This window comes from Harpegnathos saltator, unplaced genomic scaffold (genome assembly GCF_003227715.2).
Source record: "Harpegnathos saltator strain DR-91 unplaced genomic scaffold, Hsal_v8.6 scaffold791, whole genome shotgun sequence".
Lineage (NCBI taxonomy): Eukaryota > Metazoa > Arthropoda > Insecta > Hymenoptera > Formicidae > Harpegnathos > Harpegnathos saltator.
The window spans coordinates 167,338-192,211 of record NW_020230639.1 but is presented as its reverse complement, the minus strand read 5'-3'; the positions used below and the strand labels follow the sequence as shown (position 1 = coordinate 192,211).

The 24,874-nt window shown below is 44.1% G+C and overlaps 3 protein-coding genes across 7 annotated transcripts; 1 reads left to right on the top strand and 2 right to left on the bottom strand.

Moving 5' to 3' along the window:
* The first annotated feature begins 765 nt into the window (after positions 1–765).
* Positions 766–4,657, top strand: LOC105189098 (ATP-binding cassette sub-family G member 5). The gene is made up of 6 exons (XM_011150978.3): positions 766–952; positions 1,349–1,604; positions 2,016–2,591; positions 2,668–2,890; positions 3,208–3,422; positions 3,562–4,657. The coding sequence occupies exons 2-6, from the start codon at positions 1,409–1,411 to the stop codon at positions 4,227–4,229; spliced, it is 1,878 nt and encodes a 625-aa protein (XP_011149280.1). The 5' UTR covers positions 766–952; positions 1,349–1,408; the 3' UTR covers positions 4,230–4,657.
* A 320-nt stretch (positions 4,658–4,977) lies between these two features.
* Positions 4,978–7,854, bottom strand: SCOT (Succinyl-CoA:3-ketoacid CoA transferase). The gene is made up of 7 exons (XM_011150977.3): positions 7,473–7,854; positions 6,637–7,023; positions 6,125–6,550; positions 5,918–6,026; positions 5,609–5,825; positions 5,327–5,538; positions 4,978–5,195 (listed from the first exon to the last, which is right to left on the bottom strand). Exons 1-7 carry the CDS (start codon positions 7,569–7,571, stop codon positions 5,008–5,010), a joined length of 1,638 nt encoding a protein of 545 aa, XP_011149279.1. The 5' UTR covers positions 7,572–7,854; the 3' UTR covers positions 4,978–5,007.
* A 2,287-nt stretch (positions 7,855–10,141) lies between these two features.
* On the bottom strand, positions 10,142–23,464 carry kermit (PDZ domain-containing protein GIPC-like protein kermit). Of its 5 annotated transcripts, none has more exons than XM_011150975.2 (8): positions 23,352–23,464; positions 23,036–23,232; positions 21,843–22,193; positions 14,763–15,187; positions 11,959–12,055; positions 11,338–11,720; positions 11,045–11,126; positions 10,142–10,974 (listed from the first exon to the last, which is right to left on the bottom strand). In XM_011150975.2, exons 3-8 carry the CDS (start codon positions 21,862–21,864, stop codon positions 10,817–10,819), a joined length of 1,167 nt encoding a protein of 388 aa, XP_011149277.1. In that variant the 5' UTR covers positions 21,865–22,193; positions 23,036–23,232; positions 23,352–23,464; the 3' UTR covers positions 10,142–10,816. The 5 variants fall into 5 exon arrangements, with proteins under 5 accessions (XP_011149277.1, XP_025162413.1, XP_025162414.1 ...); XM_025306628.1 differs by having other exon boundaries at positions 23,342–23,457; XM_025306629.1 differs by lacking the exons at positions 23,036–23,232; positions 23,352–23,464 and adding an exon at positions 22,292–22,740.
* Positions 23,465–24,874: the final 1,410 nt, after the last annotated feature.

The following is a 24,874-nucleotide window of genomic DNA, read 5'->3' as shown; positions in this document are numbered from 1 at the left end:
CGCGACGACGACGACGACGACGACGTCTCGGCGTCCGTTCTAGCCGGAGAACCACCGTCCGTTTCCAGCGCTCGTTGATTCGCGACCGCGAAGCGCCAGGACCATCGGTATCGCGCGACTCGCCGGAGTCCTGCCTGAACGCTAGCCGCCGCCGCCAACGGACGGCCCAGCCGAGGCCCCCACGAGTTTTCCCTCCTCCAGGCCCCGACACGCGCCCCCTCCGCTGGGCCCGTCAAGTTCGCGCAGCGGCGTAAAGGCCGCAGGATTCCAATCGTTCACAGTGGCGCGTCGGTATGCGCGTCTCTCTTTCGCGACGCGCACGGGAATTTCGTCTGCAGCGTTACCCAAAGTTGAGGGAGAATCGAACGGGATCAAGACGAGGTGAATGATGTGACCAGCTGACGATCAAAGCGCTGCTCTTCGAGCTCGTCGACGATGACGTTGAGGACGAAATCGAGCGAGCCGCCTACGCCGCTGCTCTCTCCCGGGGTCGATCTCCCTACCATCGGACCCGCGTCGAAGACATTCACCTCGAGGAGAGCCAACTCCCAGCCAGGTATCGTTACCTGCGGCTACGTTCCTGCCAGCCGTTCCAGCCCCGCCGCCGTTGTTGCTGCTGCGAGTCACTTTTACGCTCGTAGAGTCGATCCGCGCGCGGTCAGTTCGCGTCGCAGCCCGCGCTGGTGGTAGCGCGCCTCCTGCGCTCGCACGTCGGCGTCGGAGCTCTACCATTTTGGCGAGCACCTACGGAGGAAGGTCGGCGGCGCGCGAGTGTCGTCTCTCTTTGTTGGAAGTGAAGGCGCCCTGACGCGCACCTCGGTGTCCTCGAACGCCGGGACACGGTCAAGTGCGCTTCGAATGGATGAATTTAAGCGTCGACACGGCTTGCTCCTCGCTGCGCGCCTATGCAGATGTTACGCCGAGTAGAAATCCGTTCCTGACGTACTGCGAGGTTCGTATTTACTTCGTTGTAATGTCGATTGCGATTCTGTTAATTGATCAAGCCGGACCAAGCCAATCGGGGGTAACGCGCGAAGAGTAATTAAGTGCGCGTTACGTAAATCGCGCGGGTGAAAAGTTTCGTTTACCATTACGAGTGTCAAACCTTGCGCGACGCATTTGAGGATTTTGTCGAATGTTGTCGTACATAATTGTCGCGTTACTTCTGTCAGGATTTCGTTTGGATACAACGGTGGGAAATCGGAAATTGGCTTTCGGTTTGAGATATCATATCTTACTTTGGTTTTAAGCGGATTCTGTTAGGAATTTATCATTATCTCGACCGAATAAATGTCGCAGTGACGGCGAAGATATATAACTTTGCAATCGCCTATTGTTCTTTTATAAGACGTACCCCGCGCCTTGGGGAATGTGATCGTGGGAACCGGATGTAACATTGTTCCTCAAGATGATTCCATCCGATTGCATTCTGGACATATCGAACGTGTTCCACTCCACCGCGGTGGTGATCGAAGGAAGTTGCCTGAACAAATCCGAGCCCACGGCGGTGCTCAGAGATGTATCAGCCCGCGTTCACGGCGGGGAAGTTTTAGCTATTCTAGGATCAAAGGGCTCCGGCAAGCGAGCACTCCTCGATGTTATCGGTAAATATAATTCCAACCTTTTAGCATCACATCTCGCCTCTTCTTCTCGCTTACCATAATAACCGATTCCCGTTTGTCTGCGGCGGCATGTAAAAGCGCAAGAAATAAATTCCCGCGCGCGGGAAATAATCGCGAGTCGATCAGAGTAGTCATTACGGTCATCGATTTTTCTCACCGTACTCGGCGTACTATTTTCAGAGCACACCGTGTGATTAGCTCAGATTAGTCTCTAGCTTTACGAAGATTTCATTCGTCAGATTTTACAAGTACAAGGAGAACAAAATATCGGAGAAAAAAAACACATAAGAGTTGACACAATCACATCAACTATATAATTTCAAAAGTCACTTCAAAACCGTCACGTCACTCCGTCACCACTTCCGATCGAAGCAACTCTCTCGTGTGTTTTAGCCGGGAGAGCGGAGGGTGAGACGAGAGGGAGGGTCACCCTGAACGGCAACCTGCTGACAACGGAGCTATTTCGACGGCACGGCGGCTACGTGGCGCACAGGTGTCATCTTCTGCCGAGTCTCACAGTCCGCCAGACCCTGACATACGCCACATGGCTCGCCAATCTGAACAACCGTGAGGCCAGAGTGCGGCAGACCCTGGCCGACTTGGCACTGTCGCAGGTAGCCAACCGATCGGTCAGCGATCTCACCAGGCCGGAGTACCGGCGGTTGATGTTGGGTGTGCAACTGGCCAAGGACCCGACTCTGCTGCTGCTGGACGAGCCGACCTGGGACACCGATCCGCTCAACACGTATCTCATCGTTTCGATGCTATGGTCCTACGCCACAAGACGCGGCTCCATCGTTGTGCTCACCATGGAGACGCCCAGGTCCGACGTGCTACCCTTCGTCAGTCGCGTGACCCTGCTATGTTTGGGCGCGGTGGTCTACTCAGGACCCACCAGGAGTATGCTGGATTACTTTACCTACATCGGCTTCCCATGCCCGGAACTGGAGAACCCGTTGATGTATTATCGTAAGTGCTGCTAGAATTATTCGTGATTGAATATATCGAGCGCATGTATTGAAGTTTATGTATTGAATGTTTCCAGTATGTCTGTCGACGGTCGATCGCCGTTCCAGAGATCGCTTTCTAGAGTCCAACCAGCAGATATCCGTTTTGGTCGAGAAGTTCAAGGTGGACGGCATGCTTTATATGAAAGAAGCCCCGCAAGTGCCGCACAACGTTAAAGAGACGACGCTTGGCATCATGCACAAAGGATTAGGTCGCGGAATCAAGCCTGGCTGCTTCTCGACCCTTTTAGCGTTATACCTGTAAGTTTCCTCCTCGCTTGAACGACTAATTTCCATAAAAAATTTCTCGATGAGTTTAACATCCTTTTCTTAGGAGAGATTCTCTTTTCCTTTCATTTCACTCGTTCTTCTCTTTCGGAAAAGAATTACGAAGGAAATGATTATCGATTACAATTTATCTGCTAAAGTATACGTCTTTAGGTGACATCTCCTGGGAGGAGGTACGCTCGCTTTTTTTCTTTCAATTGGTCGAGGAAAAATTTATCGAGGAATTTATCAAGGTCTCGGCGATCTCGATACTTTGCAGAGATTAATCACAGTCATGTTGTTACACTTAGGAGAGGTATGGCCGCTACATTCTCTTTTAATAAGACCGGCCTGGGACACTTCGCTGCTCGCCTGCTGTTGCTACCGTTCTTGGTGGCCCTAATGAGCATACTGTACTCACACTCGAGTCCCGTACAGTCGAGAATATTTCTACAGACCGGCGGTTTAATCTTCAACGTCCTAACGTTGTTTTACGTGTCTGGAATAGCCGCGACCTCGCTTTTGTGTAAGTATCAACGTAAGACAACATACCATGAACCAGAAGAAAAGAAATCGATAGCAGCTTATGCTTCTAGTCTCCTCCAGGAATTAATATTTCATGTTTCTACGATATCGTTGAACTAATCAACGAAACCAAACCACAGTTCCAGGTTTTCGCGCAAGGTACTACCAAGAAAAGCGAGAAGGGCTTTACGGTGGCGCCATGTTCTTGACGGCGTACACTCTGTTGAGTTTACCCCTGAGCTTCATATCGACTCTAATAACAATCGGCATCCTGATCCCCATCCTGGAGCTGGACATCTCTTCATGGGCTTATGCTTGCGGTATTCTGTGGTCCAGTTACGTGGCGGCCGAACAAGTGACCGTGGCGGTTCTCATGGTGGTCGGGCGACCTATAACGGGCGCGGTCACGGTTCTGTACATGACCCTGTTGTCCTTGGTGATCGCATCGGGTGCCATTCGCAGTCTCAAGAACCTGCCCTATTGGCTGGCGATGGTGTCGACTGCGTTGCCCACCAGATACGCCTCATTGGCATTGAACCAGCTGGTTATCGACGTGCCCACCATGTCGAATCTGGCCTATAACGAGAGCTTCACTTGCCCGGGCATTCCCGAGCTCTGCAGATACCCCGACGGCAAGACCTACCTGATCGAACGTTTCACCAGAGAAGGCGAGAACATCTCCGAAGTGTTGAACGTGGATTTGAATCTACTGATTTCCCTGGCCTTCGCTGTCGGTCTTATTATATTAAACAGCGTATTGTATCTGTTGCCATTACCCGCCAAAGTGAAGGCTAAGTTCAGAGAGTAGTGAATCGCGCAACGCGAGTGTTTTCGCGTTCATCGATACTATTATATAAGAATATGTCGCTACGTTCGATATCGCGTTGTAGACCTCATTTGACTTCTACTTTTGATGTATATAGAACAATATTGATTACAGATAACGCGAGAGGATGACGTTGGTATTGATTATAAAGAGAAGAGCGCACGTTGCAAATATTAAAAATCTTTATTCTGTAGCATATATTACAAAATGATTGATTGATTGTTTCATTCATCCTCGTAGCGTTAATCGCCGTGCGCATAACACGATTTTACTTTTTGCAATTGCACACATACACACACACACACACACACACACGTATCAGGCTACGTAAAAACACTTGTACATTTAAGAAACGTACCTATTTGCACTGTGCTTAACGCTATTAACATATAACGTATATGCTTATCACATACAAGAACTTTTTTCTCGCGTACCCCCGCGAGTCCCACTTGGTATAATTTGAATGTTACGATATATTATACAAACAAAGCGTACAGATGTCTATCGGTAATATTATGCAAATTAAAATTGCAATTAACATTATTAGTAATCCTTTCTCACTTATATTACATATTTCAAATCAAATTGTTGTTCAACAACATTTCTCATAGATTTTCAAGGCGCTTAGTTTTTTAGGTTAGGAATCATGTACAAGAGAGATTTTACAATAGGTATAACAAGTTACTTTCAGACAATAAGCAAGGTGTTAAATGACTTTACTTTGCATGTGTTATTTAAAATTTGTCCGATATATTATAATTTACGACTCGTCGACCTCCACTTGTCCCATTTCCTTCAGATCGTCAGCGACGGCAAATTCACAGCCTGTCGAACTAACGACCTCACTGATGTCGACATTGGCGGCGATCTCGATAAGTTTCAATCCTTCTCCTTTCACCACCTCGAACACCCCCATGTCTGTGATAATTAAATCTACGCATTGTTGGCCTGAGAAAAGATACAGAGAAGGATCATGTAGAAGCAAAGAACAGCGTAGAAATATTACGAGATATAAGGTATGATATTATCAAACGACGGAAACGAGATATCATGATATATACCACGTTAACGCATTATACCTGTAATAGGCAAGGTGCAGTTTTTCAAGATCTTTGGACTTCCGTCCCGAGCTTTGTGCTCCATAGTCACAACCACCTTGGTGCCCGCCGCGGAAACGAGGTCCATGGCACCGCCCATGCCTTTCACCATTGTGCCGGGTATCATCCAGTTGGCTAAATCTCCACTCTCCGACACTTGCATGCCACCGAGGATAGTCAGGTCGACGTGTCCACTGAAAAATACAATCATACAGCCTCCTTCTTCGACGTCGAGGAGTCAGGTAAATATAAGTAATCGTATACCCTCTAATCATGCCGAAACTGTCTTCACTACCGAAGAAAGAAGCACCAGGTAAAACTGTGACGGTTTCCTTCCCAGCGTTGATGAGATCAGCGTCAACTTCGCTTTCATCGGGGAAAGGACCTAGTCCAAGGATACCGTTCTCTGATTGTAACGTGACCTTCACGCCCTTTGGAATGTAGTTACTGGCGAGCACGGGTATGCCGATTCCCAAATTTGCTGTAAAAATTTCAAGCAAGTCTTGTCAAGCATTGCACTCGCAAGGGAGTTTCGCCATTTTCCCATTTCTAACTCTTGATCTTATTCCTTACCGTACATTCCATCCTTAAACTCGAGCGCAGCGCGTCTAATGATTCTGTCCCTCGCTTTGCCAGCCGGGGTAACCTTCTTCGGCTTTACGGTTTGTTTGGTCGAGCGTCTCTGAGCAGAGCGGAAAAGCAAAATTCAAATAGGAGAAATCTGCATAACTGGATATGTAATACTGGAAATACCGATCAAGGTGAATGAAAAACACGAACCTCGATACGCTTTTCGAAAGAGGGGCCTTTCACGATTCTGTCTACAAAAATGCCAGGTATATGAATGTGATCAGGATCCAGCTGACCAATTTCTACGATCTCCTCCACCTCAACGATCGATACTCTGGCCGCCTTGCACATCACTGGATTGAAGTTCCTGGCGGATTTCCGGAAGATGAGATTACCCGCGGTATCGGCTTTGTATGCCTTCACGAGCGCAAAATCGCCGGTGATGGCGGCCTCCATCACGTAGTTTCGTCCGTCGAATTGACTCACATTCCTCGATTCACCCGATATCTCCGCGTTACCATTCTTGTCGTACTTGACGATCACATTCCCTTCCTGTACGATAGTACCAAAAGCTGTGGGAGTGTAAAACGCTGGAATACCTGCGCCTCCAGCTCTAATACGCTCCGCCAAAGTACCCTGTAAGTACGTCACGATAAAGCTAAAGAAAAAAAATTGTTACAATTTTATATCATACTTTCGTTTTTTTCTCTGTACAGCGTTACCTGTGGCGTTAATTCGACCTCCAATTGACCACTCAGATATTGCCTCTCAAATTCTGGATTCTCACCCACATAGGAGGCAATCATCCTTTTGATCCGATGAGCTTTCAACAGTATACCTAATCCAAAGTCCTCCACTCCAGCATTGTTTGAAACCACTGTTAAATCTTTGCAGCCTTTATTGAGTACACCCGATATCAAGTTTTCTGGAATACCACAAAGACCAAATCCACCAACCAACAGTTTGGCTCCGTTGGGTATGTCAGAAACAGCTTCCTCTATGCTTTTAAACACCTTGCCATTTCCTACTGGTACTTTTCTAATGACATTCTCATTTTTATTTTCCACTTGTGGGATATCTGCTTTGATAGAGAACTTTACAGTACATACCTGTTGAACAGAAGACTCATCTGAATCTTACTCATAAAGATGTTTTATATAATGCTATAACAAACAACTAACATATGTTACTAATTAAGAACACAGTATAATATTAAATTAATGAATAAAAACTGATATAAAGTAATATTAAAAGAATGAAGCATGTCAGGGAGCATGGAACATGTGGAAAATTAAAAATATAAAAACAATTAAGATATATATAAAAGATATTGAGAGAGATATAAAAGATCAACTAAAGTATATCTGATCAATTTCTTATGACAAATAACAGAACTGCGAAAACAACTTCACATAATCTCACAAGTGAAATAGATTATAGAGTATAAATATAATTATTTTTCGCAATGATATCCTACATTCTTGCGAGACAATCAAAATAACTGCAGCAGCAGCATAGGCTAAGTGGCATCTGATAATAGCGTAACAATCATATTTACCCGTGATATATTTAAATAATTCTGGCTTATTCGCGAGCCGCCGTTCAAAGCCGCGAGCCGCAGGAATATTCCACTGACTCCTTTCAACGCGAACGCCATTTTTTTACCCGGCGATAGATATGTATTATTTATGAATTCTATTCAAATTCTACACAGTGTTAGAGAGGTTAGAGGTTAAATGTAGACCGCTTCGTTTGCTTCAAAGTTACTCCTTCGTGCTTCAATTACACCTTGTCTTTTAAAATAAAATTGCTCTTAAGTACAGACGTCAGCCTGATGTACTTAAATAATGCCTTCGTGTTGAAATGTTGTTATATCATGAACCGCACCTCACACTTCGAAGCGCGGAACGCGCGGATCCTGACTGAGCAGATTGGATTGCGCGTCGACGTTTCAGTTCGAGCGCACTCGAATGCTACCGAAGCCGCCCGATCAGGAACGTGTTAACTCGAGTAAGGTGCAGAATTTTTGTTTCAACCATTGTAAAAATAGTACTCACTGTAAATTAATTTTACAGCTCACTTCTTTCATCTTCCCGATTTACCGAATTTGCATGTATATTAAAGTTACAACTTCAAATCTTGCCCCGTAGATAAATCTTTTCCAACAATTATCACGTGCATCCCAAAAACGTATAATTTTTCATGATACGTGCAGGTGCCATATAACATAACAAATGAAAAATCGTGTGTGTAAAATGTGAAAAGAAAATTCCTTAGTGAATAATAATATCTACATATTAATGGACTTTTTAACAGAACATGTTATTGTGAGATTATTTTGAAGAAACTTTTTTCTAGAAAACTTCGCTTCTCGATGCATTTTCTGCATCTTATCAGAATCTTGGAAAATTCATGAATAAGAAATGAAGAAGGTAACTCGGGTGTTAAACCAAGGCGCTCAAATATAATAAGACGACGTTCTGTCTTGTTGATAGATACGGCACTCTACTGGAAGAAGAACGTGTTTATACCACGCTTATTGTGCTTAAATTATTTCAATAGCGAGAATGTCTCTAGCAAGCTCGTAAGATTAAACGTTGAATTGGATTGATAAGGAACTCAGTGAACTATCCGGCGAATAATAGGAGGCAACGTTTCGCAAGAACGCGATTCTTCTCAATTTATGTTTTTTAGTATCAAGTTCTTAATCCTGTACAGCATAGAAAATTGAAACAGTTGCTGAGACGTTCCAATGTTGAAATATCTCTTTAACGTTGAATCTGACTAAGTCTTCTACAGATTGATTCTTTACGTTGTGAAAAATAATAATTCGCTCACACACTGTTGTTTCATCGTCATAATATAAAAAGTCAATGTAGAAGACTTAATACAGATTCAACGTTGAAAAGATATCTATACCTTAAAATTCAACATTACAATGTTTCTTCAAGTTTTTGTACTACGATGTGATACGACATTTCGAGAACTACGTCAGCTACTACGATAAGCGAGCCAAAGATAGCACGACCGATTAATGAATCATGTACATATTTGTGCGAAAGTACTTTTCCAAACGAATTGGAATTAATTCTGGATATTCTGAATATAATAGCAGCAAACTCTGTGTTTCTTCAAACTGTCGTTAATCTTACGAAACAATATGAGATATTCTATTGCATATTTAATTGTTAAATATTCTTTAATCAGATATAATATAAGATATAATATGAAAATAATTGCTGAGATTTAGGAAACTGCTGTTTCACGATAATACGCTGTATTTACCATGTTTTAACGTGTTATCTTACAGTTTGTAAGTGTTTGTTTTTTCTTTTTTATTGTATCTGCGGATACAATATGCGCCTTAATGCAAGGCTAATTTTCTCCATACTTCAACGTTATCTCCGTCTGATAACGAACGTCAACCACCAGTCCCCGTCAATTTCGCGTATAATGGTCCGTAAATATCGCGAAATTCGCGTAGATAGTCATTAGAGATAATCGGTGTTTACGTGGATTCGATGAAAACGTGCATTTATCATAAAGATTTTATTTATTGATACTCTGAATAAAACGTACTTAATCCTATATACGTCGTGAACTTTGTGTGAGCTTACATACATCGAGACATATTAATTCTCATTCCTGTCACTTGCGTAACAAGTGTCTCTTGAATACTTGTTAATGAATATTAATTGGCTGACGATAGAATAACACCGATGATACTGATATCGACGTGACGACATTGAATCAACATGTTTACCTTTCGAATAATTAATATTAACGCTGTAACCGCCGTGGGTAAGATTGAATTTTTTTCCACAATTCTATAGATCGATATCGACTTGGACAAACAGGATCGTTTCGTGACTCTGAAGAAATTAAAACCGATATCAGGCTATATATAATAGCGCTTTTATGCATCGTAATTATGTAATTATGTGGAAAACTATGCGTCGAATCCGATAAACACGTTCGTCACCGTCTCTCTTATGAGCTGATCAGGTATGCATCAAGAATATTGCAAAGTCTTTAATGCCTGCACCAGAGAGGAAGATAAAGAGAAACATTCCAGAAAATAAAATATTTTAAAAATTAAACAGCGCCATATATGACTTAACGATTATGCGCAATTGAGTGATACGACTGCGAACATATTGATTATGACGAAAATTAAACGAGAGAAAAAGGTACTCGATACATTATTTAAATAAATTGCAGGGATAATGACAGAGCAACTCAATAAAATTTATTCATACTTTACTAGTCAGTGTTAATAATACTTTATCTAGTCAACTTTAATGATATATTGATCAATTTCAGTAACGGAATGATAAAATACAAAACATATTTTTACCGAAGCTACATCGCGCTCTAATAGGAAATATAGAGAAGACGCTGAAAATTTCTTTTTCCGACGCACAACCCCTCAGAAAGTTCTTTGTTACTTCTTCTTCTTCTTCTTCTTCTTCTTCTTCTTCTTGGCAACTCGATTTTGCGCTTGCCATATGACACAATGCACTATACGATAGTTTGAAGGCGACGTAGTCGCAGTATTGCAGATTTCAGCTTACATTTCCGTCGCGCGTTCAATGCTGAAAAAACTCTCGATCTTCACGTGATTCTGCGTGTAGATATCCTCAAAGTGCAAGGCAGAAAGACCGAGAGTAGACGTTTAAAATCATGGTAACATACGAGTGAGCGAGTGATACATCATCAACGTATCATCTCTCACTTGAAAGAACACTCGTTCGTTCCATCAGAGAACGTTATCGACATTTCCGCGGAGTTTAAAATGTCTTGCGAAACTTTCAAGTTTCTTTTCTTCGCCGAGGCTGCCCTTCCTATCTCTTTCTCCCTTTCCCGTTCGACATGTTCATCGGAGTGTTGATCTCCATCGCGTCATCGATGTCTACCAGCCCGTGCGTCCGTCACAGCACCCCACAGCTCGATGACGAAGTCATCGGTGAAGCCGAAAGCCTCCAAATCAGAATTGTCGATCGCCTCGGCGAAGTCTATACTGTTGCACTTGCCTTCGGCGAGTTCCCAGATTTGAGTGGCTGCGTATGAATCAGAAGTGATAACCGATTGATATTTCAATCAGTCTTCGATGTTTTAGATTAAGCGTACCTAATTCCGTGTCGTAGATACCCATAAAGCTCTCCAAGATAGCGTTGATCTTCTCGACGCCTATCACGGCGGCATCGTCCACCTGCAATAAATCATAAAAATATGAAGAGGAATTACCTAAATGTCATACAAAAAAAAAAGAAAACAAAAAGCTCGCTTCCATATTTCCGATATTTCCAGCGTTTCTCGCGTGAGTGCAAGCATATTATTTCCAATTATATCAATTACCCCTTTCGGTGGAATTGCTTAAAATTCTCCTAAACTGTTTTACATTCTCTTCACTTTCACCGCACCTTTTCTATGATTTGCGCGCTGCCGTCAGCCTTGAATCTCAGGGTCTCCTTGCCAGACCCGTAGCCGGATTTCTTCCCTTTCCTGAGGTCACTACGTGGCCCGATGCTGCCGAAGCCATTCTTCTGCGGCTCCACCAGTCTCAACGTAAACGTCGAGCCCTTCGGTATCTCCTTTAGCATCTTCGCCACCTCGAAGTGTCGTCTGCCGACCAGACTGGTCGAGTTGATCCTCTCGATGTGGTCGCCCACTTCGATCACTTTTATCCTGTCTATCACGGAGCCCTCCTTTATGCGCTTTATAAAAGCGTATCCGGCGCCGTTGTCGGTGATCGTCAGACCTAGTGCGTCGTCCGTCTTCACCAGCTCGATCTCCTTCGGCCGACCTGCGTCATTTTGCGAGAATTTAAATTATTATCGTGTATCATTCTTTATTCCCGTTTGAGATATATTTCAGACGGAAGATTTTCGGCATTAGAGTATATCGGAAAGATTTAATCATTGACTTCCACGAAGTCGTCATTCGATCAATTTGACACGAGTTGAGTCATCCCTTCGTGCGACAGTTGAACGGTCTATTTACTGAGATATAATACGTGCAATATGCAGGAGATAGATAAATACCTTTTTTGTGCGCGAATATGAAATCACCCACGCCGATCTGTCCACCGAGCAACTCGGTCATTTCCACTTTGTGCGTATTTAACGTGCAGAAGAGAATCTGGAACGTGAAACATTTGACGGTTAGCTTTCGCTATATTTAGTACGTTGCTTATAATAATAATCCATCTTTCGCCAATTTTAATCTCATGCAGGATCGCTTGATATATATATATATATAATTTACAATAATTTAATTTAATACAAGTAAAACTTGGAAGCGTTCACGCAGGAACGCCCGAGGCACGATTCGGAATGCTAATTTTCAATTTCTCCTTAATATAACATTCTTTTGCTTGAACCGAGCAGAAATCAAGTTGTGTCGCGTCTTATCTAAACGTCCGAGTTTCGTCGCTAGACGTTTGACTCAACTTCCACGAGATATTTCTCTCTGTCGAAGTTATATCTACATTAGTTTATCTCTCATTTTATTTTATCCGTGTTTGCCAAGCGTTTCGCGATAAAGCGCGGCTTCTGCAGCCAGGAGCTGCGATTAGCGCAGCTGACGTGCAATGAGAAATTACGATGTAGAGAGGCTTCAAACGAGCCATAACGAGTTGGGGTCGGCTCCGGGCGACCCGGTTACTTCGCGGCTGTCGCGTTTACAGCGCGTCATTACACGTCGAATTGCACGTCGGGACATATCCGCCAGGTCGACGAGAGAGGCCACAGCCCGTGACCGGCGTTTCCTGCGTCCGGTGTTGTTTCTCCCCAACTAACGCGGAGTGTTCCGCGTTGGGAATACTGAGAGCTGCGCTCGCACGCGTGTGGATATTATTCTTGCACCTGTGCGCTGCAACAATCTAACCGGTACCTGCTCCCAGTCGCGCCGCACGACACTCCATCATCGTCGGCTGCGACGGCTTTATCTCGTATCGCCGACTTGTTGCTCTTTCAAACACATACAGTCCGTTCAGTAAGAGAGTGTGGGTGATATTTTTAAGTAGAAAATCATTCAGTAGCATCTACACCATCTACACTGATAGAAAAGTATAGTTGAATTAACTATAATCTCACTATATTTTATAGTTCATTTTGGCGTCAACCATACTTTTTATAGTTCGTTTATAGTTCGGAATCTGCAAAATATAGTAGAATAAACACAAATATATAGTCAATGATTGTCTTAAATAATTGTTTAGTTACTTTCACCACATATATGGTAATTTCTCATTCACAAGTATAGTGAGATTTAATACTCATATCAGTTACATCTGTCATCATTTAGCAAATATTCTGGTAATATTGACTATATAAAAGGGTTAGTTTACCTACCATTTTATATTTGTATCCGTACAATAATTTTAGTTTAACTTACTATAATTCTTAGTAAAAATATTATATGGTTGGTTATACTATGCCCATATCGTAATTACTACCTACCGATATTATGGTAATACTGACTAAATAAATATGATATTTCGGACTATAATTTAGTTACTATATCATTATAGTTCCAAATATCATACACTTTTCTCTCAGTGTACCTTATACCCGTTTAAGTCTCGAAACTAACTTCTTCTGCGCAGTGTACATCAAAGAGTTGCGTCGAGTAGTCGTTAAAAGTAAACATTATTTTTAAAAACGAGTGTAAAATATTTCAAGCGTTAGGAGGCAGTGTTTCTTATTGAGCATTCTAAAGGACCAAAATTAACAATCATCGCAGCAACTGTTAGAGCAATTAAAAAGGCAGAGGCTTTCGTAAGAAGGTGAGTAAATAGATTTAAAACCGCTGGAAATGTTGACGACTTGCCAGAAAGAGGGCTGTCTCATCAAAACTCCGCCGAAAAGGTCAACATATCTCGCTTAATACCATCAGAAGCCGCCTGTATGAAAATGACGCGGTATCACCACATTTCGGTCCACTGTGAAAAAACCGCTTGTCAGGAAAGCTCGAAAATGGCGGCTATGATGGACTGGCCGGCATTCTCTCCAGACGCAAATCCCATCGAAAATATATGGTCATACCTTAAGATGAAACTTAAAGGAGAGCGTGTCTTTACTTTTAAGCAGCTGTGCAGCATAAAAATAAAAACAATATGGCGTTCTTTACCAGAATACGCCGAAAATCTGGTCGAAAATGGTGCAAGAATGATGGCCAAGCAATAATCGATAATGAAAGCAACTGAATCAAATGTTAGATAATTGCGCATTACGAAAAATCTTCTATTTTTGTTTAAAAGAAATAACTTGACTTTATCTTTTATTCTTTTCAGATTACCATCACCAACACTTTCTCGTTGAGCAAACTGTACTTTGCATTCTTTTTTCTAATATTTTCAGCTTTAATAATTCTTTAAAATATTTGTTTTAATATCTTCATATTATGAGCATCCAACCATTGATCGATTTATCTTAGGAATTAGTAAGTAGATTCCGCTGAGCTCGTATTCGTATACGGAGAAAAACGATTGACCAACCGTAACCGATGAAGGAACCGAAAGTGTTCCGGTTCCGAGGAGACACAATTTCTAAGAACCGGTCTTGCTGGCTACGAAGCAGAAATTCTGTCTTCTCCCGCCAAAACACGCGTTTGGCTCGTTCATCGTTAATCGCAACCGAACCCTGTTCTTCGCAGGGATTTCACGACAGCGTGGAAAATCGGACTCGTTACGTCGTACTCATTACCCTCCCTGACCTGTACATTCATGATTTAATAATCATAATTAATTAATAATCATAATGACAACTCCTTAAATATTTCAACAACCGTCCAGGACTACGAACGTCGCGGCGACTCTGTGACTCACCCGACGACTCGCACTCACCTCTTCCGCGGGCAAGTCGTAGCACTCGGCGATCTTCTGGTACAGCTCGCGGACGTTGCTAAAGTCCGAGATCAGGCCCATGGGGCTGCCGTGGGCCAGCTGGCAGTGGAAGACCAGCGACGGTTTCGGGGCCCGGGATCCTCTCGTCGCCTGCTCGTAGTCGGGTGGAGCACTCGGCGTAAAAGCCGATCGTGCCGCGCTATTGCTCGGCCAGTTACCGTTACTGCTCGCACCGTCATGATTATTGTCACCGGTCTGATGATGAAGATGATGGTTCCGATGTTGCTGCTGCTGCTGCTGCTGCTGCTGCTGCTGCTGTTGCTGTTGCTGTTGCTGCTGCTGCTGCTGCTGCACGCCGTTCGCAGCTTTCTCCGTTATCGGCGATCTCGGCGTGGCCCGCGGCTTGAAGAGCGGCATTCTCGGTCCTGCGTGTATGAATAAATCATAGGTAAGCTCCGTTAGCGATGGGACGACGTTCTCATTATGAAGCTTGGCTTGGCGAGATTCAGCGGATCGAGAAGGCAGGTGAGCCTGAGCTTCTCTTAATCCTCCGCGATTCTACATTGAAGCGAACGCGATGTGAATCTAACAGACGTCCTCGGGAACATCTTATACTTATTTCATGTGTCCCTCAGACGTCTCTAAGATGTATTTCAGACGTCCCTGCTGTCTGGCAAGTTACAAATGCGCGCGCGCGAGTTTTTCTTTCCTCATAAAGTATTCTTATAAAAGTAATCAAGAGATCCTTGTGAAGCGCCTCAATGGAAATTAGCCTTTACGTCCAACGACTTGACGGTATGAGCGCTAAAGTCGTGAGGGAATATTTTTAATTACTTTATTTGAAACCGCAAGAATGATCGCATGCTCAATTCAAATACTCGCACACTTGTGCATCGCTGTGCATCTATTATTCACCAAATATAACACATCTGTGGCATGTGGCTTAGGGTTGTCCCGGTTTTGAGACCCGGACTTTTCAGATTTTCAAAAGTTCAGAAGTGTCCGGGTGATAAGTCAAACCGGACGTCATATGTCCGGTTTTTAAGTTCCAATCCAATCAATGGAATGAGAGTTCAGGTTTTAGCAACGTTTCTCCGTTTCAAGCGCCTACAAACGATCGCGAGCGCCACGAAAAGCCATCTAGGTAGATGATCTGCCGATCCGTCATTCCATATATATTAAAAAAGTAATAGTTTATTATTTTATTCAATCGAATCTTGTTTACAAAATTGTTTGGAAATTAATATCGTAAAGAAATCCCTGTCATATTTTGTATTTAATGTAACGTTATGATTATTATTTCTGTTCCGGTTTGGGTCTGTTAGCAAAGAAGAAATGTCCGATAATTTTAACTTTTGGACTTGGCAACCCTACGTGTGCTCCGTGCAATCGTCGTCCGTTTCTTTTGTTTCAAAAATTATTCGTCTTCGTCACACGTTCGTTCTCATTGCCAAGCGATACCTCTCAAGCCCCCCGAGGAAGTGTGTTGATTTTTCCAAATTTTTCCAGATTTATCCGGTGTATAAATATTTTTGCTCGATGGAGAATCCCAAACTCGGTCACTCCTCCACCGCCGCCGCTTCTGCACGTTGAACGATTGTCTGGCGGCGCTGCGCCGTGCTTCGATCGAGATATCTCCGCGCAAATAGCACGGGGGGACAATCGCCGCGTATTGCAGCGCGGGGGAGCATTAAATCAGCATTCGTTGAATCACAACACACGGTCGATAATCGCCAGATCGGCGCGATACTCGGCTTCGGTATTGACGTTAGACAAGCGCAGTGAGAACCACGGCGACAGGAGAAGCACGCGGCGGTAATTGCGATCTCGCGACTCACCGCTGCGGCGCGAGATAAAATAGAAGTACCTATCGGCCACATGTTACATCGGGCGCAACCTCAGTCCGCAACCTCCGCGGTCGCGCGGAGTATACAACGATAAATCGTGCGATTCTTCGCGCACTTGTGCTCGAAGAATCTCCCGGCTACGTGCTTATTCGCAATATTCTTTTATTTATTTATTTGACCCTTTACGGCTTACCAAACACCTTTTTTTTTTTTGGTAAACATAAAATTGAGATGACTAATATAATGAAGATCAATCGAACTTACATATAGTGAAAAGTATTAAAATTGACATATGTCAATAACCAAACCAGTATATACAAAATTATTGAAAGATGCAGCGTGTTTAGTGCACATGAGGAAGCAAAGTGCATTCAATGAATTATCGTAGAAGTCGAATATCTGTTGGCTATCATTAACATTCTATTTGTGCAGCTGAATTTACTATAATTCGTGCGATGCCTTTCAGCGTGGAGCACGTCTCACGATCGAATCGGCCTAGCTGGTATTTAAAAAGTTTACATGCGGCGACGATGGCGGAGCAACGAATACGATTGTGCAGAACTTTAAATAAAAATGTTAGATCAAATATTGCTCAATAAATTACGTATGACGCAAAAGCTCAGACACATAATTGTGATCAGCGAAATGCAAATAGGATCACTCGCAAAGGATTGATTCGCATTGTTATTATTTTACATGATCACCATCACGCGGTAGAGACGCGCGCGAGAGACGCGAGAGAGGGGCCGCGTTCGCGGAATGACACGTTTTCAGGTACACGCCGAGGAGTCGCGTACGCCTTCTCGGGCCGCAATATCTCATTGCTTCGAGCAATCGCGTGCCTTGGACGAATACGGGATATTTACGCAACGTCACTTTAAACAAAGCAGTGCCCCGCGTCCCTCGACGTCGGCCGACGACGCCCCCCGTTTGCGCGCGACACCACGCGATGATGACGACGCTTGTAACTCGCTTCGAATGCAACTTTTGATGTTTCACTTCCTTTCCGGTCTTTTAGTATAATTGCGTTTAATGCTTCACGACACGCGCCGCTCTTCTCGTCGTTGTGACTTGGCTCGGGTCTGGTTGTACTCGTCGAGAATGCTGCGGAATCGCTTTCCAAATTCGACGAATTTTTGCTTCAAATGTCATCTTTCTCTTCAATTCAAGATCTTTTTCTTCAATTAGGATCCTCCCTCAGTTTCCTCATCGAATTCCTCATCTAATCGTGCAGATTTGCAGCCGTCTCGAGACATTCGGATATCAAAGGGTACGTGCCGCCGTTGTGATGATTTGTGTAAGTCACGATCGCCCACGACGAAGTGCAATCGCGAATTTTAATCTCAGATCGCATCGCGAGATTTTTAAAATCCAGCCAGATAGGTGGCCCCGATGATCGATTTCAGTAATCGCGCCGTATCTTCTGAGAGACTTGCGATTCGAGACGCATGCAATATTTTTACGAGGAGCCACTACCGCAAGACGCCACACGCAAGTGACAGATCGTCGTCGCCCGTCCGAAGGTTCATTGTTCAAGTCAGCCGGGAAATGTGACGCAAAGCCACGTGCGATTTCATTATTCGCCTCTGACTTTTTTATCCAACGTGACTCGCTGTCTGCGCGGACCATCTTTCTTTTTCCTCCTCTCTTTCCGTCGGAACCCGGCATTTTTCAGCTATTACACTTAATTCAGTATTAAACTTAATTTTAAAGGATTTACAAGAGATGGCGCAATGAGCATCTAGTGGCATCGGCCCATACTGAAGTCAACTTCATACATACGGAAGCCCTGTCATTAGGCTTTAAGAATCAGTATATTTCATTTGATCCAAGTGTAAATACGTAACATATTTTTTTATTTTTTAGCGCATTCCATATGTCGAATTTTGTGCCAACGAAACGCAATTTGCAGGAAGCGTTACTTTTTGGTTTCCATTTGAAAAAATCGGCAGCTGAAAGTCTTCGTTTGCTGTCCGAAGCTTATGGGGATTACGCTCCATCGATCTTAACTTGTACTGGTTTAGACGATTCAAAAGTGGAGATTTTCCACTTATCTATCGTTCGAAGGGTAATGCTCTGTATTTAGGTAGGATCAGAAGGGTGTGGTCTATTGTGAGCTGCTGAAAACCTGGCGAAAGCATTACTGTTATCGGCAACAACCAGTACAGCTGAACCGAGAATTGGAAGAAAAACGACCAGAATACGCCAAAAGACACGACAAAGTGATTTTCCAGCATGACAACGCTCGGCCACATGTCGCTTAACCGGTGAAGGAAACGCTAGAGCTGTTCGGATGGGATGTTCTAGCCTCACCCGCCGTATTCACCAGACATCGCTCCTTCTGATTTCCACCTGTTTCGATCCATGCAGAATCACCTTTCTCACCCAGCACTTCAGTTCTTTAGAAGATATCAAAAAAATGGCTCGATTCATGGATAACCACAAAAGACGAGTCGTTCGATCCGCCGAGTCGAATCCGCCTTTTACTAGAAAGATGAGAAGGAATTGTAGCTAACGATGAACAATACTTAGAGTAACACATACTTGTCACTTTGTTTCGAAATAAACGTTCATTTTCACAAAAAAAAAAAAGAAAAATCCTTTAAAATTCAGTTGAATACCCGGTAACCAAATAGCGGCACGAAGGAGTGGATATCGTCATTCACGCGGACGCAATCTCCGCCGATCTACGCTCGAATTCGCGAATTGCGCGTTCGGCCTCGTTGCGTGTCGCGCAAACTGCGATTTGCCCGAGAATCGCGCGGTGGATCGAGGGTCTTGCGTGTCACCAACAATTTTACCTCGCAGCCCAGCGAAACGGTGTCAAAGTGAACGCGAACGCGAGCGATAACAGGTTGAGCCCGCGCGACGTAGGCAGAGTTAGGCGGCCGGTGTGGGCGAGCGAGCAGCGAACAGGTGGTTTCGGTTTGCCAGGTCGTTGGCATCGGCTCGCGGTTCCTGACTAAGCTGTCGTGGATTTCGTAAACGCCGTTCGCCGCAGGCAGACGACGGGCCGGTTTAGCGAGTTAGACGCGAGCCACGCGAGCAACAATACCGTTTCGAGCGTTCCGCCGTCACGCGATCGACGCTCTCGCGAGCGACCGGATCGTTTAAACCTAATTAAAATGCGCCAGTCGACAAACAGACGCCTTTACGAGCGAGTCTCGTTGTCGGAGGCGGAATTCGCTCGATGGAATTTTTCCTCGTTTTCGTCGCGCACCGTCGAGACCGACGAGACAAAGCGGGATCTTCTCTCGCGGGAGTTACAGCTTGTTTGCTTTCGTTCACGAACTCGTTAATGCCACACCTGTTCTTCTTTCTCTTCTCTCTTTTTAATGATCGGCCGACCGAACGATCGTGATGAATTATTTTCCTTCGCCGGGGAGAAAATACGGAGACAGCGCTACTGATCATACCGTCGTTTTCTCCCTGTCTTCAACATCTGACATTTATGTCCCACGATATCGGCGAGGAACGGATCTTTCTCTCTCTCTCTCTCTCTTAAAAACCTGATTACTTAAACCTGATTGTTCAATTATCCGATCAAACTGCGGCTCGCAATGTTCCTGCTGCCCCAGTCAGCGACAGTGGCGAGGAAATGATATTCTTTGAAAAATGTCTTCGTTGGTACCCAACGCAGTGTATAATTATACAACGCGTTTGACTCCTCGTTTTGCATATTACAGGGTCACAGTATGAGGAAACGTTACAACTTTGCGCAAGCACTCAAGTATAACGCGGTGAAAGTAGCGGGGCATTTTTTACCGACGGGACAGAATCGCTTTAACTTGAAATAAAGCCATCTCTTGTTGGAATTTAGGCTAGATCCCCCGAGTTGGACGTTACTTTCCCGGCATTACGCTATCGTACTATCACTTTACCACATGTTACTGTATTGTAACATCGCGATCACGCTCCCTCCTCGTTACGTATTTTACTGTTACGACGATTATCATGTGCTCGTATCAGCTCCGTTAAGAACTCGCGACTCACCGTGGAGCCGGCGAGTATGAGGCTCACAGCGAGCGAAACATGGCCTCTTTAATCAACTGCGCAAGCCGTTCGTCGCTGGTGTACCTTGAAAACAATTAAAACCGATATGACGGCTGCGAGCACCGAGCGCGGTAGCATCAGATACGGCGTTATCGAATACGGAGCGTCCCAGAAGCGGATTGCTGATAACCGAACGATCATTCCGAACAATAGGAGTTGAATTTCATTTCTCAAACCACGGATCTCCCATTTTCTGGACCTACCGTTGTCTTACTTCTACTTTCTTCTTTTCTTATGTCGCGTTAGCAACGTTATGTTTATCTTGTTTATCATTGCCTTTGGAGACGTTTCGGTCTCGCTGCCGACGTTTTGCCGAACGTTCGACAGAAGCTGCTCGCTCGCTCTCTCTCTGTCTCTCTCTCTCTCTCTCTCTCTCTCTCTCTCTCTCTCCCCCCCTCTTTCCTTCTGTCTCTCTGGTTCATTCGTCAACTGCAAGCGATCTTCGTGTCGCATAAGGCTTAGTCTACAACGAAGCGATTTAAGCTTTAAGAAATTGACCAACTGACCAGTCGAATATTCTCCTTAACTTTGATTGTGATTGGTCAGTTTCTTAATACTTAAGGTTTAAAGTGCTAAAGTATTTAACGTGTTGGGAAGTATCCAATTCACTAAGGCTAGAAATTACAACTTAAACTTTGTACTTTAAGCCTTAAGTCTTAAGGAATTGATCAATCATAGGTAACATTAAGAAGAATATTCGACTACTAATCGGTCAGTTTCTTGAAACTTAAATCATATGTTGTAGGCCCTGAGACCTGAAGGTACAAAGCAGTACGAAGAAAAGCTGAATGTTCCCGATTGATTCCACAAGGTCGAGAAATTTATCAGTGGCTTTCGGGACACCCTATACAAGCTATACATGTCGATACCGTAACGTTACGAGCTGGCGTACGTATGCGTGCATATAACGCAACACGCACGGAACAACGAGAAGATACGGCCTCTCACCTCTTCCCGTGGCGATCGACGCGCACCTGTCCGTGTCCGTACTCGTGTGGCTTTTTCACGGGCACGAAAACTCCGTCGCCGTTCGGACGACACGACACGGGGAGGAAAATCGGCAGCGACGCGCCGATCGTCGTCAGAAACTGCTCCGCTACTCCGACCGCTGCGTGAGCGCTGCTCCTCCTCTTTTTTCTCACCTTTAATTCGTTATTATTATATGTTGTGTTTCGCTCACCCGTTATCGCATCACTTATCATTCCGGCCGATTCTTATCACCGCTCGTCGCGGATCCGTGCGCGAGCGCGAGCTACGTCGCTCGGCGATCATCGCGTCGTACGGATCAGGGCCGGCGCTAGATCGAAAGTCGTCGGCAGCGGCAGCAAAGGGTCGCTTCGCGATCGTTGTGCGAAAATCACGAGGACAAGCGAAAGGATAGATGGAAGTTCATATCCCGGAGAGGCTGCGACTATCCAGTTCTGTCCAGTCGAAGAGATTAGATATTAACTTGAAATTATGTTATTGGATCGTCTCCGCTTCTCCCTCCATTCCTAAACGTTTCATTCAAATCGGTTTGCTCTTCGTCGATCTGCGAATTGGTTTGTAAATATGTAAATTAGTTCAAGCGCTGTGAATCGCGTCAAATTGTGGGTTGACTCGAAGAGTAAATTGAGAGAATGAAATTACCCTTGCTCGAAATCGCATATTCCGCTTTGCGTCTCAATTCTTCGAGCAAGTCGAGTCAATTTTCTTGCGCGTAGGACAGGTGTTCTGGGAAAAGTTTGTTATTAGCTCTTTTTAGGCTCTTCGTTAAAGAGTCTGACTTTTGAGATGCCCATACTTTCCGCATCAGCTACGCAGCTGAGTAGCGTATCAACGTGTCGGCTATGGAAATATGCAATGAGCAATTCGGCGATTGATCTCGATTCTCACTTGAGGTTCTCACTGTGCTTCGCGCTTCTATCTCGTGTTTGGACGCAGCGCGCGAGCCTGTTCCCTTTTATTTTCTACTAATCAAGTGCTTCACAGAAGAAGCTCATTGCTCAATAGCCACTCGGTGCTGATACTCGGTGCGCGCACTCAACTGTGAGTGGTCCACCCATTAACCGCAACGTTTTTAAACGTTATATTTACTTTTCCCAAGGTGTATTCTCAAAAACACATCTGATATAACTGAACGGAAGCAATCCGTTGTTATTTTAGCCAAACACTTCATCATTTTGAGAAATGTTGCTTTTCTACCGTTTAACGTTCATTAGCAAAAAGAGAGGCAGGAGGAAAGAAGAGAAAGAATGCTAAGATCGGGTCAACCTACTTTCGATCATCTTCGTATATTTACGTGACGTGAATAATTCTGTGAAGCACGGTTCCCTCTCTCTTTCTCTCGCTCTAAAACGAGCGACTCGATTACATTGTGAAACTGCATTTTACCTTAAAATTTGTCCGCTCGCATATTTACACAGAGCTGATCTACGACATCCGGTGAAGTAAACGAGAAAGTATGCGAAAACTGGTTAACGGAGATGATCCCCTTCGGTGAGACCCGGCCCGAAGTTAGAAGTCGAACTGTGGTCCGCTAACGATGACGCGACGTTCTCATTGATTGTTCTCAATACCACCGATGTCTTCTGCAGATGTGAATAACAGCACATTAGATCGAGAGGAAATCACGCAGTAATTTTGCAAACTCGCGTGCCTTCGTGTCTAGAAAGCAGCAACGAGGAGACTGATCCGTACACAATCGTACCAGATAGAGGTATATTTCCCACCACTCGAATGCTCGTCCCCCACCATCTGTACGGCAGCTCATATGATCGTCTTGACAGATTCGCAGTGCGCCAATATTATTTCATAATTTTTCTACGTAATAAATAAAAATTAATAAATAAATCAAAATTATAATAATTAGATATTAAATGTTTGTTACAGAGTTTGTTGTAGAGTTGCACCAGGACGAACACTAACAATTGTGCAGAAACAATTTTCAATTCATAATTTTCAAATGCGTACTTGGAATTGCAAAAGTTTCATACACTTCCGGAAAAGAGAAATTCAGAAGTGATATCTTACACAACTCAACGAGCGTTTATCTGCATTATTAGACGCAATTGCAAAAAGTTCACAAAAAAATGCTGGCTTTAGTTTCTACTAAATTTTGTGAGAACCGATTATTTTTACGGAGACACTAATAAAGACTGTTCATCTTACGGGATTTAGCGTACCAGATAAATCTCGCTGTGCATTAGCGCCCTCTTAGGTATATCACCGACGAGGTAATATCAGAAGAGCGAAACCTGAGAGCGGCCAACACGGCATTTTCTGCGACACTGGGAAAGGACGTCATCTGCATCCATTTTGAGAGAGAAACTACGATGCTACATCCACTCTCGGTGGTAAAATCTGCATGTGGTGGAAGTCCATGCTACATCCACTTTCAGGAGGTTTATGTCCGTGCTGCAACCATAGTTGCCACAGAGAGGAACCTGAGAGCGGCCAACACGCCGTTTTCGGCGACACCGATTTTTCGCACTGGGAATAGGCGCCATCTGCATCCATTTTGAGAGAACTACGATGCTACATCCACTTTTAGGTCTTGGTGGTAAAATCTGCATGTTGTGGAAGTCCGTGCTACATCCACTTTCAGGCGGTTTATGTTCGTGCTGCAACTATAGTTACTATCTCTATGCCAGACTATGCCCGGAGGTCTAAAAAGAGCGGGAGGGGAAGCAGGAAAAATAAAAGTACGTATTAAATATTAAATTCTCTACATACATGTTGCCGTATCAAAGTCTCCTGTATAATAAACGATTTGATACGTTTGGAGACGCATGATGTATCGTTGCCCGCGTCCCGTTCCCTTCGTCCTGCTTCTCAATTCAGCATCCCGTCCGCTCCGGACATTCGCTCGTGGCACTGACAGTGGCCGTCGGTGAGCATTCGATCCGCTCGGAGGAGCACATGTTAATTAACGCGACGAGACTCCGATTATATTGGATTGGCAACTAAGTGATTGCGGATTTTAAATAAGAATGAAAATTCAAAATTTTTAATTTGCTTTTTTAAATTTTTTTCAATGCATGTATGCGATACATTGAGCTTCTCTGCAATATCACGTGTTGTGCTATGACGATCTGAATCGATAATGGCCTTGATATGGATCTCATCGACTTCAACTGGACGGCCAGATCGTTGAGCATTTTTCAATGAAAAATCACCAGAACGAAATCTGGCAAACCAATTTTAACACTGCCTTTCTTTCAAGGCTTCATT

What these genes read in the sequence shown, in the direction of transcription:
- SCOT (XM_011150977.3), bottom strand. Translation starts at nt 7,571, where the DNA reads ATGGCGTTCGCGTTGAAAGGAGTCAGTGGAATATTCCTGCGGCTCGCG. An exon ending in CTTTCGAAAAGCGTATCGAG is followed by an intron (nt 6,027 to 6,124) that starts GTTCGTGTTTTT and finishes CGCTCTGCTCAG; the next exon opens with AGACGCTCGACCAAACAAAC. An exon ending in AGTTTCGGCATGATTAGAGG is followed by an intron (nt 5,539 to 5,608) that starts GTATACGATTAC and finishes TGTATTTTTCAG; the next exon opens with TGGACACGTCGACCTGACTA.
- LOC105189098 (XM_011150978.3), top strand. Translation starts at nt 1,409, where the DNA reads ATGATTCCATCCGATTGCATTCTGGACATATCGAACGTGTTCCACTCC. An exon ending in GAACCCGTTGATGTATTATC is followed by an intron (nt 2,592 to 2,667) that starts GTAAGTGCTGCT and finishes GAATGTTTCCAG; the next exon opens with TATGTCTGTCGACGGTCGAT. An exon ending in AGCCGCGACCTCGCTTTTGT is followed by an intron (nt 3,423 to 3,561) that starts GTAAGTATCAAC and finishes ACCAAACCACAG; the next exon opens with TTCCAGGTTTTCGCGCAAGG.
- kermit (XM_011150975.2), bottom strand. Translation starts at nt 21,864, where the DNA reads ATGATAAGTGATGCGATAACGG. An exon ending in ACGACTTGCCCGCGGAAGAG is followed by an intron (nt 12,056 to 14,762) that starts GTGAGTGCGAGT and finishes TTCACGTTCCAG; the next exon opens with ATTCTCTTCTGCACGTTAAA. An exon ending in CATATTCGCGCACAAAAAAG is followed by an intron (nt 11,721 to 11,958) that starts GTATTTATCTAT and finishes AAAATGACGCAG; the next exon opens with GTCGGCCGAAGGAGATCGAG.